This window comes from Meleagris gallopavo, chromosome 21 (genome assembly GCF_905368555.1).
Source record: "Meleagris gallopavo chromosome 21, MGAL_WU_HG_1.1, whole genome shotgun sequence".
Lineage (NCBI taxonomy): Eukaryota > Metazoa > Chordata > Aves > Galliformes > Phasianidae > Meleagris > Meleagris gallopavo.
This window is the reverse complement of record NC_139424.1, coordinates 4,978,696-4,995,407: the sequence shown is the minus strand read 5'-3', so window position 1 is coordinate 4,995,407 and position 16,712 is coordinate 4,978,696. Positions and strand designations below refer to the sequence as shown.

Sequence of the window (16,712 nt, the reverse complement as noted above, 5' to 3'; positions counted from 1 at the left end):
AAAATAGCTCATCCCTGCATTTGCCAGAAATCCTTATCAGCAATATTTAATCTTTTTGTTCTGACACACCCCTAGGTTTGCAGCCAGATATGCTACAACTGTCTATTACACTGCAAACAATCTTGAAATAAACAAAATAATTGCATTTGAAAGCATTATGAAATAACTGCAGCACACTTCCTCAATACAGTTTGCTAACAATAACTCTTAAGCAGCACATACTGAAATAGTTTTCTTGCCATTAAGCTGCATAGACATATTGGCCAGCAGTTGAGAGTGAACAATGCTGTGAGCAACAGCACACTTAGCTGCGTGGTGCCAGATCCTTAATGGTGTTGTTCTATTAGCTGAGCACAACCAGCAAAGCGCGAGCGCTGACTGTTTGGAGGGTGAGAGCACACAAACATCCAGTAAGAGTGCAAAGCCCATATCAGAGATCACACACACAGGCTTATCAGAAAGATTTGGTGTTCACAGCAAAAAGCTATGTTCCAAAAACATGAGACAGACACTATAGCTATTTGACTTCACTGATCCATGTTCATTTTATCTTGCCACGAGACCTCCTTTCTACTGTCTTCTTTGGCTGGAACAGAAGAAACCAATTTTCCTTTTTAATAAGCTGATTTTCATTTGACAGGACTGAAGAAGTCACAATGCGTTGTCTGTGCACGGTAGATTCTGTGTATTTCTGAACCTTTACACCCAACAGAAGTCATATTCAAAGAGTCTTTTCCCAACGTTTGGGAACCAAAGTCAAGAAAGCTTGCACCCACTGTAAATTACTTGAGTTAATACAGGCTGCTTACATTTACATTCTCAATAAGTTTCTGTACTGACTGTATCATCACTGATGGATATAGAAATATAAAGACATACAAGCACTGTAGATAATGTGCCTACTTTGGTCACGGTCACAAAAATCACGGTAACTCTAAAGGCTTTTGTTGAGGCTGATGAGAGGTGAGGTTCTCTCTCACTCTACAGTTGCAGGAAAATTTGGAGGCAGAGAGCCCCTACCATACCTTCTCTCCCAATTTAGCAAAAGCTATGCTCCTGGAGATGCAGGACAAGATGGAGGGGGAAAAAAAAAAAAAAAAACAGAAAAACAAATATTTTTCTACTTAGCTTTACTTGAACACACCCTGAGACAGTAACAGGGATGAGCCACTTCCTGTTTTTTCTATCTAAGCACAACACAGAGAGCACTTTAAACAGCACTTGGACATTTAGTATCGATTAACAGCTTGCACAAATGATAATTTTGGTTTGTTTTGCCAGATACAGCAGCACTTTTTTTTTTCTTTTAAAGCCTCATTATTTCTGCTATCTGTGCCGTATTTGCTTTAAACCTTTCAGTGCACGGCAACAAAAGGTGACATCCCTCTACAAATAACAACTTGGTCTACATCAGAAAACAGACAAAATGCCTCCAGCTTCATGGCAGCCTTCAGTCAGCTGAAGACTGCAGCCACCCCAGGACTACTAACATGAGAGTTAAACGTGCATTCAAAAAAAGCCTTAGGGCAGCTGAGTGAAAGACTGGCAGCAAGGGAGATGCAATCTCATGGAAAAGCTGTTCACAGTCCTTCTTTTAAAACCCAACAGCAAATCAAAAGCATGAAGTGTTTATAAGGCTGTTTTCACAGTGGCTCGCTGCTGTTCCCACAGAAAGGAAATTAACTGAGCACTGTACCTGTGGCACTTCTTTAAGAAAGTCAGGAAGCTGAAATTCACCTTTAAAGACCTGGGGGAATAAAAAACAAAACAATTTACTATTCAAGGCCAGCACTCACTGATGCTTGAAACTAAAAGGAAAGGAAAGGAGTAAAAGTAAAGGAAAGTAAAGGAAAAAAAGATTATTCTGGGTTATCACTACTCAGCAATGCTAAATCAGACTGCCTGGCAACTTTCGGTTCTTAAATATTTATGTTTTACAGTTTCAAAACTTGACAAGTGTCACTCACACAAACAGAATTATTGCTCTTCAACAAATGCAACTCCCACAAAGTCTGGGAAAGCTCATAACAACCTCATCTGAAATGGCCAACACTCAGCATCTCCTTTATCCCATTTCACACACACCCATCCCTTCATTTACATATCCAGGTCTGTTAGAAAGTCCCAGCCAGCAACTCCCACGTTCGTGGGTTCCTACAGCTGCAACCTCACCACCAGCCTTACTTTATGACAGTTTGTCATGACCACCAATTCCCCACCTTTTAGAGCGTAACATCACTGCTGAAACATTGCTCTGGAGAAGCAGCGAGCAGTAAATATTCTCAGACGTACCAAGAGCCACACCAAAGAACTGTTCCCACTATCTGACCAATTAGGAAATAAATCGGTGATGGATTGTCTTCTCTCTTGAGGATGCCTCTTAAAAGCTGTTTGCTTCTGAGATCAAACTGGAACACATTCCAAAAGAAAAAAAAAAAAAAAAAAAAAAAGGAAGAAAAAAAGGTTCTGGATTTGACAAAAATAAGTAGAATAGAATGGAAGAGTTTTACCACCGTCCTTCTTGCTGAACCAAAAAGACCGAATACCCCAACGTCAGCGGTTTTTGTGTGGCTGTAATCACAGACAACCAAAATCCACAAGCCTACTTAAAAATTCTACAAAGCCATACCATGGCAATGGAGCTGCTCCAACGCATCTCTCTGAGTTGAGATGCCTGGTTTGCAAGCTGCTTCAAAGGAAGACAACTCAGGAACTCCAGGCATGCTTATTAACAACATCCGCTTTCCCTGCCTTGCTCTGAACAGACGACCAGAGCCTGAAGGCCATTTTGTCAGTGCCCTGCTGTGGCCCACAGCTGCTGCGTCAGCTTTGAGTTTCCTGCCTGTAGGGCTGCTCACCCCAAAGCACATCTGCAGCATTAAATCTCATGCATGACTCATGAGCAGGGATGGAGGAGCTGGAAGCTCTCCTTGCTCTTTATCACTAGGCTAAACACATCCAAACATCCAGCCCCAACACTAGGGTAGGAATTATTATATAAGTACAACACAGAACGCTGCTCCTTCTGATATCTCAGAGAAATAGAAAGACTGACTCAGCGATGGGCAGAGCTTTCATTTACATTCAGTTTGGGGATACAGTCATTCCCATGGTAACCTTAATGAAAGCCACACCGGTCAAAAATTCAGCACGCGGCTTATGGAGCCTGGATACACAATAAAGAGTTATAAATGAAGAAGGGTATTTCATATCTTAGGCTTCTAAGCAGAGCATTAGGATGCATGCTATGTTCTGGAAGTGGACGTTACAAATCAACAAAACCATCACATAAAAATGCTACAGAACAACCTGGGCAAAGCTCACTGGGAAATGCAATCCGTTATCAGATTTGTGCCAGAGCTGGAGGGAGCAGACAGCCTTCACTTCAGGTCTATTGGAATCCACTGCAGCTGAGCATTTTTAACAACAGTAATACTGATGATGATGCTATATTGTGGTTTGTTCAAAAGAGAAGAGACCAAAACCACATTTTTCACTCTGGAGGACTGTTTCTCTTTTCCGCTCCTGCAAATATGATTTAATTCTAATATAAATACATATCTATATTTTTCCTCTGCTCGAAAAGCCTTACCACTGTAATGCCTCTTTACTCCTAATAAACATCAATAGAAGGCAGTCAAAGGTATCGACAGCATCACTAAGAAAAATAATGACAATAATATCACAGCCAGGAAAAGTAAGATTTCAGAGGCATTTGATTATACTGACATAAAACATCCCCATTGCACATCATACCCATGACAAGCCTGAGAAGCTGCTGCTAGATTAGGCTTAAGACAACTGTATGCAATTCTCATTCAAAAGCAACATTATCTAGAATTCTGGTTTTGTCAGGATTGAGACTGCATACAAACTAGTTTAAAGTAGTTCCAAAAATGGCGAGTGGTCCCTTCTGAATGAATAACCAGGGATCAACCGCAATCCTGAGATTCGTAGAACAATGACTCCATTTGCAGCCAAAGAAATTAAGAGGTTTCAGATTCAAAATTCTTTTCAGGCCAGTTTTTAACTCTAAAACACGTTATTTGGAGTGTGGCAGCACAGAGGCTGAAGCAGGATATTGGAATGGTTTCCATTCCAAGCAAGAATTCAGTAATATAGAGTTGTGTTTACTATTTCTAAGGGAATTATTTTGCAAGCCCAAGTGGATTTCCAAAGGGGAGGGGAGAATAATCTGAAGTCCAAGTCAGACTGCTGTTCACTGTTTGCATTATTCAAACCTACTTAAAAAGAAAAATCCCCAAACGTTCTTATAGCTGAACTAAATGCATTTTTTGTTCTCAAAAAGAGATCAGAAAAAAGCAACACATGCAGTTATCTGAGAACACCCTCAGAAATACACAAGGAAAGCCAAGAGAACAGAAGAGGGAACTCTGAGAAGTGCAACCTACAAAGCAACAAAGATTTCAGACAGGCCACTGCATGTCTACCAAGAGGCAGTTTGCAGCCCGACTTCATCTCATGCCTTGTTTGTTAATAGCTTTATGCCTTAATAAGCACACAAAGCAAAACTTAAAGCATAACTTCAGAGAACAGCTGTGCAGTTGGGAATCTCCAGGCTGGAAGCAATACTCACTAAACGTGCTATTAAGCAAAGAGAAAGAGAATGAGAAAGAGAATGCCCCATCCTTGGACGTGGCTCTGGGCAGCCTGATCTGCTGGTTGGTGACCCTGCACATAGCAGGGGGTTGAAACAAGATGAGCACGGTGGTCCTTCTCAACCCAGGCCATTCTGTGATTCTATGAGGAACTATGTTCTATTGGTAGTCCTACAACCAACAAAAACAAAAACAAAAAAACCCACAACCAACAAAAACAACAAAAACAAACTATTTTTTATTTTAAATATCAGACAATACTCAAAAAGCCCACTGCCCTTATGCTTACCTTAAGCCAACCAGCATAAATGGAGATGGATGGGTTTTTTTCTCCCTAGGCCACTTGAGCAGCCTCTCATTACTGCATAGCTCTACAATTACACACATTTGACAGCACAAGTAATTACGCAGCAGCACAGACTCACTTCACACCCTTTATCACAGACTGCATCTGGGGTTTTAAAGACAGAATCAAAGTCCTGAAATCGTGTCTCTCCTGGACGTTTCAACACTTAACAGCAAGAGGCATTTCCTCACTATTTAATATGGGCATGAAACAGGAGTTTATAGAAATCTGTTTTCCTGTAGATGTGAACTGCAGAAAATACCATCAACAGAACATAAAACAGAGACAGATAACAGCTTTCAGATGCGAAAAAGCAACGTATATTTAACAGCCATGATGAAAACCATAACTTCTTCCACAGTTCTGTACATTTCCGTCCCTCGATCTCTGCAGGGCAAGCATCACAGCCTCATGAAATAAACGACTGGAATATGTATTCCTAGTGCTCAAACTCACTCAGAGGGAAGCGCGTGCCAAAGAAAATCTGATGTAAGCCATTGCAGATGTGAAAGGAGAACGCTTGGCCAACCACAACATAACAACGCGCCAGCTTCTGCAGGGCAGCATCAGAGCTGTGCAGCTCCAAGCTGTCCTCCCACCTCTGGTGTGTTCTGTGAGCAGTGTCATAAGCTTCCACACACACTCATGTTGATAAGGACGGATCAGACTCTGCCTACGTGGAGTGACTCTACTGTAATATTTCAGCATACAGTGACTGAGCTTCCAGTTCAGGCAGTTTGTTTCTGTTTTCTGCTTCACTTAGATACAAACGCTCATTTTAGCGACAAGATGCTTGTTTCTTTTATGCTCAGGGTGTAGAATTTGTTAAACTCTATGGGAAAAAAAGTGGTTTGTACCTATAAGGAATGGAGCCTTGCAATTACTGTAACAAAAGTAACAGACCAGCAACAGCACAGTGTTACTCAGAGCTCCACCTCTGCCCTCTGCTCCATCTCTGAGATAAGGAGTGTCACACAGTCAGCTAACAAAAAGCAAACAAGAAGTTAATGGCTTTGTTCGTGAGAACATCAGAGAGATCTGTTAGATTTGTACTCCACAAGCACAGACACTCACAAAGACACCATATTCCGTAACACCACACTGCACACTGTACATTGGAGACCATCAGGCAAAGAGATGGAGTTGCTTCAGGCCCTCTTACTTCCTAGAACAATACCAGAACTAACATGGTAGAGTATGAACACCAGTAACATCTTCATGGCTTCGTGCTGTTACAGGAGCATGGAAAACCAATCCCAGCCCTTGGTGTCCCAGATCAGTAACATCAAAGTGAAAAACCCAAGATAGCAGAAATCATTACCTTCCCTGCATTACCTGCAAGCACACAAAAATTCTTCTACAAGCACTATCCCTTAGATGGTGAGAATCATCATTTCACTCCCAGACTGAAGGGAAAAAAATATTTAAACCTGCACATACGTAAGTGACCAGAAGGGGGACAGAAGGAGAGGAAAATTAAAAGCAACAGGATTTAACTGCTTGGAAAGCTGAGGGGAAACTAACAGCATCACGCCAGCCGTTCCCTTCCATTTTCCCCAGTAACAGCCCTGTCGTGCTTTGGGCAAACTTCACACTGTTGGTTCAGCCACCACCATCAGCAGCTCTGAAATTAAGGACATTTTCAATATTGAGCATTCATCTCATCTGCAGCCTTTCCAAGGAGTGACAAATTTTGCTCAGTTATACCACAGCTGATATGACATAGCATAAATGCAGAAATGCATGTAGCATTTAATCACAGCATCACAGAACAAAGACATCTTGCAGCTTGATTTTGTAGAAGATAATTTAAAAAGATTCCAAATGGACAACACACTCCTAGACCTGTCCTAGGAGTACAGTCACAGAACTCTGAGCTGTCTGCATTCAAGAGATTTGCTGGCTGTGAGTTTGTTTGGCATCCTGGCTGGTTTTTGTATTTTTCATCCCATTTATCTGTATGTTTTTGTATGTACAGTATTAAAATCATCATAGAATGGCTTGGGTTGGAAGGGACCTGAAACAAAAGCTCTTTTTAACAATGAGAGAAATGTTGCTTCTTTATCACACCTAATAGCAATGATCTGGATGACCCAGTGCTGTTCCATCTCTGTTTAGGTGGAGCCACAATCTCCCTGCCAGTAATTTCAGTGGTGCTGGGCTTCCACCCTGCTGTTGCAACTTCCACAGTCAAATTAACATTACATACCCCAAAAAACTGAACAACTCCTTCCCCATCTCCAAAAACAAAACCACCAGTCCTTCCCCATACTCCTGCTTTCTGTTTGCCAGAATGAAGCAACTTCTTCCATCCCAAGTGCTAGCTCATGCCACCGTGACCTGATTCCAAAACAACAACGTGAGCAGAGAGGAGCAGAAGTCAGATAACTCAGCGTTAGCCCAGATCAGTCACACGAAGGGTTACCATTCTAACACAGCACTGTTCAGTTTTAAGAGTCTAAACTTCTTTAAAATCTGTTTTCAATGAATAAAGTTCAAGTTCTGTACTCGGTTTAAAGTTCTCAGAGACCACAAAATACAAATATAACAGAGCTGCTTCCAAAAAAGTGAGGCAATAAACAGTTGCTTGCAAGATTTATATATATTATTATGACTGAAAAATAGCTGGAAATATTTCATTTGGACAGCTTCACCTCCAGCAACCCATACACTACAAAGCTCTGAAAAGCTATCCCAGGTGAAGAAATTTTAAGATAGCAAGATCAAAATTAAGAAGTGACTTACAAATACCAACACCTTCTTCTTTAAGCTGAAGTGTCAAGAAATAAATGAGCATAACATTCCAGAAGAAGTGGACATTCCCAGGGCAGCCTAAGCTACCTGTGATGGGCACACGAGGACACACCAGAGCTCCCTTCCAGCCTTTCTCAAACACCTTTAACTTGTTTTGAAACATGCTCCCCATCCCCAAACATAAAAAGAAGTTGTGGGGAAACAAAAGAAAACACAGCATTTCCCAGAGATGAGTCAGATCCCGCTGATCACCAAGCAGGATATTAGTTATTTCCATTAGGGCCAGCATTTTGGCAGTTTTCTGTGCAAGATGCCTGATGGCCAGGAAGCTTGACAGTGTAAAAATATTTAAATTGTATCAATAAGAGATAATCAACTTTATATTGTTGAACTACAGGGTAAATTTTCATCCAAGTCACTGTTTTTCAGTATGCATTCATAGGCACGTGAAGATTTTGTGTTCCATCCTGAGCTAACAGCTATTAAATAGTCAACCTACCATCATCTAATGCATTGCTAACTGTTCTATAAGGGTTTTTCAGAGAGGGCTCCTAAAAAGAGGATGCAAAATGTTTGAAGATTACACAAAACACTCTTTTCTTCTCAGCAAAGCGTACCAACCAGTTTTTAAATATCAGACTAGTGGTGAAAGACAGTCCTTTCACATTGTTTAATTCAATTTTTCCAGTGCTGACTTTGCTGCAGCAGCAAAAGTCACCTTCTTTTAATACAGTATACATTCTCCAAAGGACAGAATTGAAAAGTTAATTATTCTTATTCCAAACAATAGTAATGAGCTTTTCAATGGATACCTCCAGGGGTAAACAGTTGTATAGCTGAACTATTCAAATTCCAGCTACATTAAATTCAGGCTAAAATCCTTGTGTTTAGGTTAATCAGCACCAGACTTTCCACCATCTTTTGTTTGTTCTACAAAGGAACAGCAAAGAATTGGAGCATTTGATATTCTGGTCATCCTGGGCTATTTTCCATCAGTCACTTTGCAAATTCGGTCATGTATTTGGAGGACAATTTTTTGAAAGAGCATATCCCAAACCTTAAGTATAAAAACTTGAGCTCATCAATCAAGTTCAATAATGGGGCAAGACAGCTAGCTTTTTTCCAGGACTATCCAGACAGTTCTCAAGAGGTTCAGTTACACACAGCAAAGAACACAACACAAGCCTGTTGGCTGGGAGAAAGGAAGAGTGAAATGGAAGATGAACAAGGGCTGGACTTCCAGTCCTATGGAATTCTGCCCTTCACAGCAAGGAGAGCATTAGAAGGTATTGGAAATGGACTGGAGGAATCTTTTACTCCAGAGCTCACCTCCATTTGATCAACAAATCAAACACAAGAATGCCTTACCCTTCTGGTATTTTCCACAACTTTTTGATCTGGTTTCCCATAGTTTGGTGGGTTGGCATACGGATCATAGCCCAGTTTTGCTAGCATGGGTGCAATCACTGGCATGTCCTGCAGAACATCAGCAGGGATCTTCCCGACCCACTTTGACAGCGCTTCCACATTGACTGGCTTGATGACTTGATCTGTAGATCTTTCAACTCTGCAGAGGGAGAAGGAAAGGTTATATTTTGCACTCCAGCCAAGACTTGCTTCTTCACTGGCAGTAAGACCTGAATGATTTTTTTTCCCCCCCTTCCTTCTCTTTCTTAAGATTTTCTGTTTCTATGGGGCTGGTGGGAAGTTTTACTAAAGAAGGCTAAAATAAGAATGATTAACACAACATCCACACATGCCTTCTGACTTAGGCTTTCACAGAGAATGTGCTGAAGCAAGTCCTTACCAAGTGAGAAGCACACACACACCTACACACAAAGCTGTTTTCCCACTGAACTACCCCCACATTTGCTGTTTCGTTGTCTTACTCGCTCTTGAAAGTTGTATTCTAAATTAAAACCCATGTGTCATTTATTCTTCCCCTCATATTGTGACTAAACTCTTTATTTTCTTTAATGGGACACACATAACATTTCCAGAAGCACTTCTGAATATCACACCATCTTCAAATGACACTCAAATGAAAGATGCTTCATGAAAAGACCAGTGGAACTGACAGAGATAAAGGCTGTCATCATATTTTGTACAATTGCTTTAACTGACTGATGGTCACACAGTTCTTAAAGGAAGCAGGTGAATGATCCTAACTGTCACAGGTACTGTATGCATAAAATAGTTTGTTGCTCATTTAAATTTGCCATCCAAGTTTCATCTTTCATTCTTGCACCCCACTTATTGTTGTGTGGAGCTCTTTTGGTTTTTGTTTCGTTTTTTTAACGGAAGAAATCTGGCACTGCTTTGCTTTCCCGTGTTCCTTGCTTCTTTTAGATTAGAAGATGCCAAATCTCCTTCCTGCACTCCTCTCTAAAAGCAAAAGGCCAAAAGCACTCAGAGCACACACAGCAATCTGAGGCTCTCAGGCTTTGCTCTGAACTCAGAGCACACAAGGATTGGGGATGTCAAGGCTCATCTTTCTTTTAAGGCAGGTTAAGATCAGATCTGTGTATACAGAATGCCCAGAGGAACACTGACATCTGCATTACAAGTAATGCTGTGAGGTGTGCCTTACAAGAATTCAGTTCTACCACACAGAAAACAAAATTAAAAGCAGTGTACAAAGGATAACAGCACTACCTCATCTGCATGAGACAAAGCATGAGAATACAAAGATTCAAATTAACACTCCGGCAGTTAATTCTTCAGTTACACAGCAGAATGTGAGAAAGCATTCTGAGAAAAACACTCCTTAAATCTTCCCAACAGTTTGTGAGACAAGAAGCCTGAAGTCAGGCTGTTCCTTCTAAGCCGAGCCCAAAATCTCTTCACCAAAGCTGTGAGTTTGGCCATCTTCAGTAGCAGCACAGAACGGCTTTGGTTGGAAGGGACCTTAAAGATCATCGAGCTCTGACTGCAGCTCAGGCTGACTGCCCCTACACGGCCTGGGCCACCTCCATGGATGGGCACCCACAACCTCTGGACAAAGTAAGGACGATGCTGCGATAAGCAGGAATGGGTTTGGCCAACAGCTCACTGGAACCCCAAAGCGTAAGTGCTATGCAGCAACTCAGTCCCAAATGAGTACACATATGGATATCCTGTCCTGAAGCAAAAGCACACTGTCCCCCACTGACATTTCAATCCTTGGTAACAATAAGCTCAACACAAAGCAGTTCCCAGTGGTGACAGACAGACAGGCGGCTGCAGAGCTGCTCCTCGGAGCTCACCCAGAAATACAGCACTGCACGTCCAGTCCTCTGCTGAAATCCTTCACTGTCCTGTCACTTCAGATGGGAAGAAATACAACAGTTACTGGGGAAGACCTTTCAGACCAAAGAACATCAGAGGACTATGGAGGGAAGAGAGAGAGAGGGGGCAGGAGAGAGAAAGAAAAGCATCACAACAAAGCAAAACAAGAAAATACAGCAAGCCTTGGCAAATCTGATTGTGTATGCATGCGGCAAACACTGCCTGCTCAGGTTCCATGCACAACTGCAGGAACAGGCTGGGCTCTGAGAGCAGCTGGTAACCCCAACCACTTCCACCACAGTCCTCCATTAAAATGGAAAAAAGGTATTCACTAAAAATATATTCTGAAGTAATTTTGCCTAGACAGCTATTTTCACAATAAGCCCAATAAAAATGCTATTAGAGAGTTGACAGCTCTTTGCATCAGTGGTCACCACAGCTGTTTTCAGTTAGCAGGCAAATGCCAGAGCTATATTAACAATGCTCATTATAGCATGCAGCCCAGCCATAACATTCCTCCAACAGAACAGCCACGCTGGCAATTACTTCAAACAACAGGTTCTGCACTACTGCTCATTCCGTGGTGCACATCCTTAAAACCTTGCAGCACTCTTCAAGTAAGAAGCAAAAGGAGAGAGGAATAGTAAGTAAAATAGAAAAGCAGTGAGAGTAGGACTGGGTCAGCAGTAATCAGAGATTGCTGAGTAAAATACACAGAACAACCAACAGTTTCCTTAAATCAAGCAGCTGGGGGGGAAGACATGAAGTCAGATTCTTAAGTACGAATTGTCCAGTGCCTCGCATTGCTATTGAAAGACTATTGCATAAGAGCTGCTGAGTTTGGAGGAAGAGAAAACGAAGACAGTTCACTTCCAGAAGAGTTGTGCAAGTCGCCTGGTGGCTGGCTTAGCTTGGGAAGAGAAGTAACGTGCTTTAAGGCCATGCCCAGCTGCTAATAAAGCACCTCACACTGACCCAGAGCCCCATTCCAACACTTATCACAATATGGATATGCACTGCTTATCACAATATGGATAGTAGCATCACTGCAAGATCTTATTGAGGCACCCTTTCCTGAAGCATCTGCAAGCAATCCAAGGCAACAAGCACTTGACAAATTTCCAAAACCCTGCAGCAGTCCTAACACCTCCAGCCATCCCACGAGGGGCCTTTCTGCCCCATCCAACACCTTGCAGGACGTGGGGAAACAGTTCAACCCAGCTCTTCCTTCCCCTGCTGTGGTACGAGGCTAGCACTACTAAAGCAACGTCACACTCAGACACAGATCGCTTGGTCCTTGAGAAATGCTTCTCCTGCCAGTAAAACTGTAATGTGATTTGAGTGATCTGATTTGAACGCATCGTTACAGAACAGCTTGAAGTACATGGCAGAGGGCTCCGTGAGAAGAGAAAGTTGCATGGAACAGACAGCTCTGTTCTGAATTTCCTCAGATTATCTCCGAGGGCATCTTCAGCACTGCCCTTTGAGAAGGCAGGTGGGAGAAAGCTATGGGCAGAACATGGAGCCAGGCCTGGAGTCGCTGCTTCAGCTGAAAGAAGGTGATATTCACACACTGCAGCATGGAGCAGTCCCAGATAAACCTCACAGGAAACTCCATGCTGCAAGGGAACAACGCAGAATTGAACCTGAGCCTGGAACTCAACACCTGAGGCCAGAAGGAATTTGGCTGCAGCTGAGAACGTGCCAAATGCAACCTGATAGAGGGAAAACGCTGCGAGGTGTATTTTGTTCAGCTGTCAAAATCTGATAAGCTGTGGCACAGCCCTGGAAGCTCACAGTAAATTGTGTGGGAAGGATCCTTCTGTAAAGCAGCTCCTGGGCAGTGAGGAGATGGGGATGTCAATGGGATACAACTGCTGCAAGGAAACTAGACTGGGGAACCTCGTGCTCCCCTTACCCAACTTCAATTAGCATCATTTAATGACATGAAACAGACGTGCAAGTTACAGAATTTCATAGGCACTGTTTGTTCTACAGCCCTCTAAAGTCTGAGTCACTAAAATCATTATCAAATTATAAAGGTCTCTTGCAACTGGAAACCAAATCTCACCATGTATTTCAAGGGTATTTGATTAGATAGAAACACCACAGACATAACATTAACATCCCCTCCTTCCCCATTGCCAAAACCTCCTGAAATAACAAATTATTTCCATGTATCACCTTGCAAGAAATAGCAAAACCATCCAATTCCATCATGAAACTCAACTGAGGGTCCCAAGGAAAAGAATACCTTGAGACAAATTGATGATTGGACTAGACGACCACAGAGGTCTTCTCTAGCCTTAACAATTCTACAGTTCCATTCAGTGGGCATGGTGGTGATGGGCTGATGGTTGGACTGGACACTCAGTGGTGTTTTCCAACCTTAATGATGCAATGATTCTATGATTCTAAGTACGAAATTTCAAAGTTTGAATTGGGAATATTCCCAAAGTCACGTTTTACTTTCAGCACTACGTTCTCCTAACTTTTAGGGACGTGAACAAATATTCTCAACTCCTCAAATCCCATTCCACCAGATCCAGCAAGAAATACTACTTGAAACCGTGTGAACTCCGTAAGGCTACTGAGTTTTATAGTCTAGAGGCCCATTAATTTTTACAAACCCTGATCTGTGAGCTGTAAAGCAGCAATAATTTACTAGAAAAGGCCTTCTGCACGGCTATTTTTACAGGACACTTAACAGAACTTGGCAGCACCTATTTATGGCAGTAAAAGTCAGCCTGCTCCCCCCTCAGCCACCACTGTGAAGCAGTAACACAATACAGATAGCAGAAGAGTGCAGGCACAGATACAGCTTGCAGAGACATACAACAGCACAATGCTCCACGTTAACACCATCTGAAGGCTTCCATCTGCTAACAAACAAGACTGCAAAAAAAAAAAAAAAAACCAACAAAAAAAACAACAACAACAAACCACAATATGGTTGGGATGCCTTCTTGATAGCAGCATCCAATTTTATCACTGCTTTCAATCATAACCCCTTACAATATATCAAAAACCCCACACAACAAGAGCAGACACTTCCCTGTATAAAGAAAAAACCCGCTTCCAACTTTTCTCTCGTTAGCTGAAATCCCAGCCTATGCTGCTGAGCAAGGTGCCTCTGCTACTCTGATGCACTTGGTCAGTGCTGAATAGTAAAAAGCAGAAGTCAGGGGATTTAACTGTGCATATCTTGGTGCTAGAAGATGGCTTTTTAATCAACACTTTAGAACTGTAAGTGACATGCGGTCTGTCAGATTGATCTGCAAGAGCAAAAAGAAAAAAAAGCCAAAAATGAAAAGAAAAAAAAAAAAAGAAAAAAAAAAAGGAGAGCAAAACATACACATCCCAAACACTCCCCTCCTAAATACTGAAGTTTTATAAGCACAGCTGGATTTCTGTTCCTGAAAGCAGTTAGGTCAGACACACAGATGGTGTGACAGACTACTAAGATTTGCCTCCAACGAGGTTAATTTTATTCAGTGCTTGTCCTCAGAGGAGCACACGCCAACAGAAGAGCATGCCAATTCTGCTTTCTATTTTGTTGGAACAATTTCTCAAGTTTCCTGGAAGAGTACGTCCTTGGCAAATACACCTCAAAGGCCATTCCTGCATTGACAACAATAATTAAGTTCCTGAAATCACACGGGTCATCTTGCTAGGACTAACAGTGCCAGTCTAGACAAAAAACGGTCTAAGTTTGTTTTGGGGCAAAGGGAAAAGCAAAGCTCTGCTGGAGGAAAGGCTGATGCTCAATGTCCAAATTCAAGTTAGACTGACCTTAAAGCATGAGCTAGTGACTTGGTCCATACATATATGCTAGAGGGACATACATATATGCTAGAGGGACAAATGCTCAGAGTTCAAAACCAAGACTGCACAGCAACAATTAACAGTCACTCCTATTTTGCATACAATCTGCACCACAGATCAGCTTCCCAAGATATCACTAGCTACTAAAGAACTGAGTTATGACTGGTCTTTCATATGCAAAAGGCCCTGTTCTATCTTTCAGAGCAATAAAAGACAAGAGAGGAACGCTCATACTCACTTGGAAAGAGAAACACCCCCAGCTTTCCCAATCATTTCTTCGTGGTGCAGCACTGCTTGGTTCCATGGGATGCGGAGGAACTTTAAGAGAGTTCTCATCCATCTTTCAGGATGCAATACAAGCTGTTCATAATGTACCAGCATACATCTTTCAAAGCCAACCTCCATACACTGGTTGTACATAGTTTCTATAGCACGATTCCACTTGGTCAAACAGTCTCTGTAGCTGTTGAGGTCAAACCCAGCTATTGTGACTTTTCGAGATATCATGGAATGTACAGATGCACGACCATCCCGTACCATTAGAAGAAATTTGGCATTGGGGAAAATTCTAGCAAGATAAGTTAAGGATTTTAGAGCAAAAGGGTCTTTGTTACACAAATAAGGCGCAGGCTCCCCATGTTTCACGATGATTTCCAATAAAAACGCTTGCATGGCTGAGTCCAGGACCTCATCTGTGACTCCAGCTTCATCCAGCCGGATCTTCTCTTTGCTCGACCTGGCCCACATCTGCTTCACTGCCAGAATTCGTGGGATTACCCTCGTCTCCTCTCCACATCGAATATCCGGATGAGCATCAAGCATGGCACGCATTAACGTAGTGCCACTTCGAGGTACTCCTCCAATAAATATTAAAGGCATGTCTTTGTTGTAAGCAAAGGTTTTATTTGTGTTTCCATTGGAAGCAGTTCTCGCTGTGCTTCTCAGGCTCTCCGGCCGCGCCGGCTGGCTGCGCTCCTCTATGCGGTGGTGGCACTCCATGGCGTGTTGGCCCAAGTAGAACACTGTCACTGAACTGATCACCAGGCATGCCAACAGCAAGTTCTGCTTGAGCTTTCCAACCATTTTGATAAAGACTGTCGCTTCAAAATAAAAGAGACCTTCTATTGCAGGTTACTTTCTAGTTCACGTGCCATGGAGATCCTGATCCAAAATAAGTTAGGGTCTGGGGAGAGAAAAAAAAAAAAAAAAAAAAAAAAGAACTTAATTAACAGCTACAGCGATACATCAGCACCAGAATTATCTGATGGCATTCAATACAATTAGTATCTCCTGATACTAATGTTGCATTAAGACTACTAAATGCAACATCTAAAAATCAAAGAGCCAATAAGGCAAACTCCTCTTGTCTACCATGGCAGCAAAACAACCCATAACAAGATTTGTGATTGTAAGTGTTATTTACACAGAAGTTCTCTGGCATAGTTCAGCACTATATTTGAAAGAATTCCAGCACTGGATAACTTCTGTTACATTCTGGAGTCAAAGACATCATTCGTATGGGACTTCAGAATAGGGGAAAGCAACCATTAAGGCACCTTTCTTCATTAAGTGAGGAGTCTGACACGCTCCACTTCCTCCAGAGAACAGAAGATGACAGCAAAAGACATTTCACAGCTATATAACAACATTTGACTGTGAGATTCTGCAGTTTTTGATCACAGGCTTAAAGCAACAAAGAGAAATAGTTCCCAATAAGTAGAGGACAAATCCATTTTCATTTGAAGGGAAGCTTTGGTGAAAGAAGTGGACAGTAAAAATGAACTAAGCAGAACCCAAGACTGAAGTTGACCAGGATCAAAACTAAGATCAGTGTTCAATAACCGAAATACTGAAAAACTGAGTAAGTTAGAGAGAAAAATCGGCCCTGTTCTCAACCAGAA

General features: G+C 42.0%; 1 protein-coding gene across 3 annotated transcripts in view; it reads right to left on the bottom strand.

The window, feature by feature from the left end:
- Nucleotides 1-16,712, bottom strand: part of TPST1 (tyrosylprotein sulfotransferase 1) — a 33,191-nt gene that overhangs the window by 1,955 nt on the left and 14,524 nt on the right. The window contains exons 2-5 of one of the 3 annotated variants that reach the window (XM_085240599.1): nucleotides 15,050-15,994; nucleotides 9,088-9,286; nucleotides 1,697-1,747; nucleotides 511-586 (exon numbers count right to left, since the gene is read on the bottom strand). In XM_085240599.1, the coding sequence (XP_085096725.1) occupies nucleotides 542-586; nucleotides 1,697-1,747; nucleotides 9,088-9,286; nucleotides 15,050-15,894 (1,140 nt within the window). In that variant the 5' untranslated portion in view covers nucleotides 15,895-15,994 and the 3' untranslated portion in view covers nucleotides 511-541. The remainder of the gene's footprint in view (nucleotides 1-510; nucleotides 587-1,696; nucleotides 1,748-9,087; nucleotides 9,287-15,049; nucleotides 15,995-16,712) is intronic. The other 2 variants (XM_085240600.1, XM_085240601.1) reach the window with 2 other exon arrangements.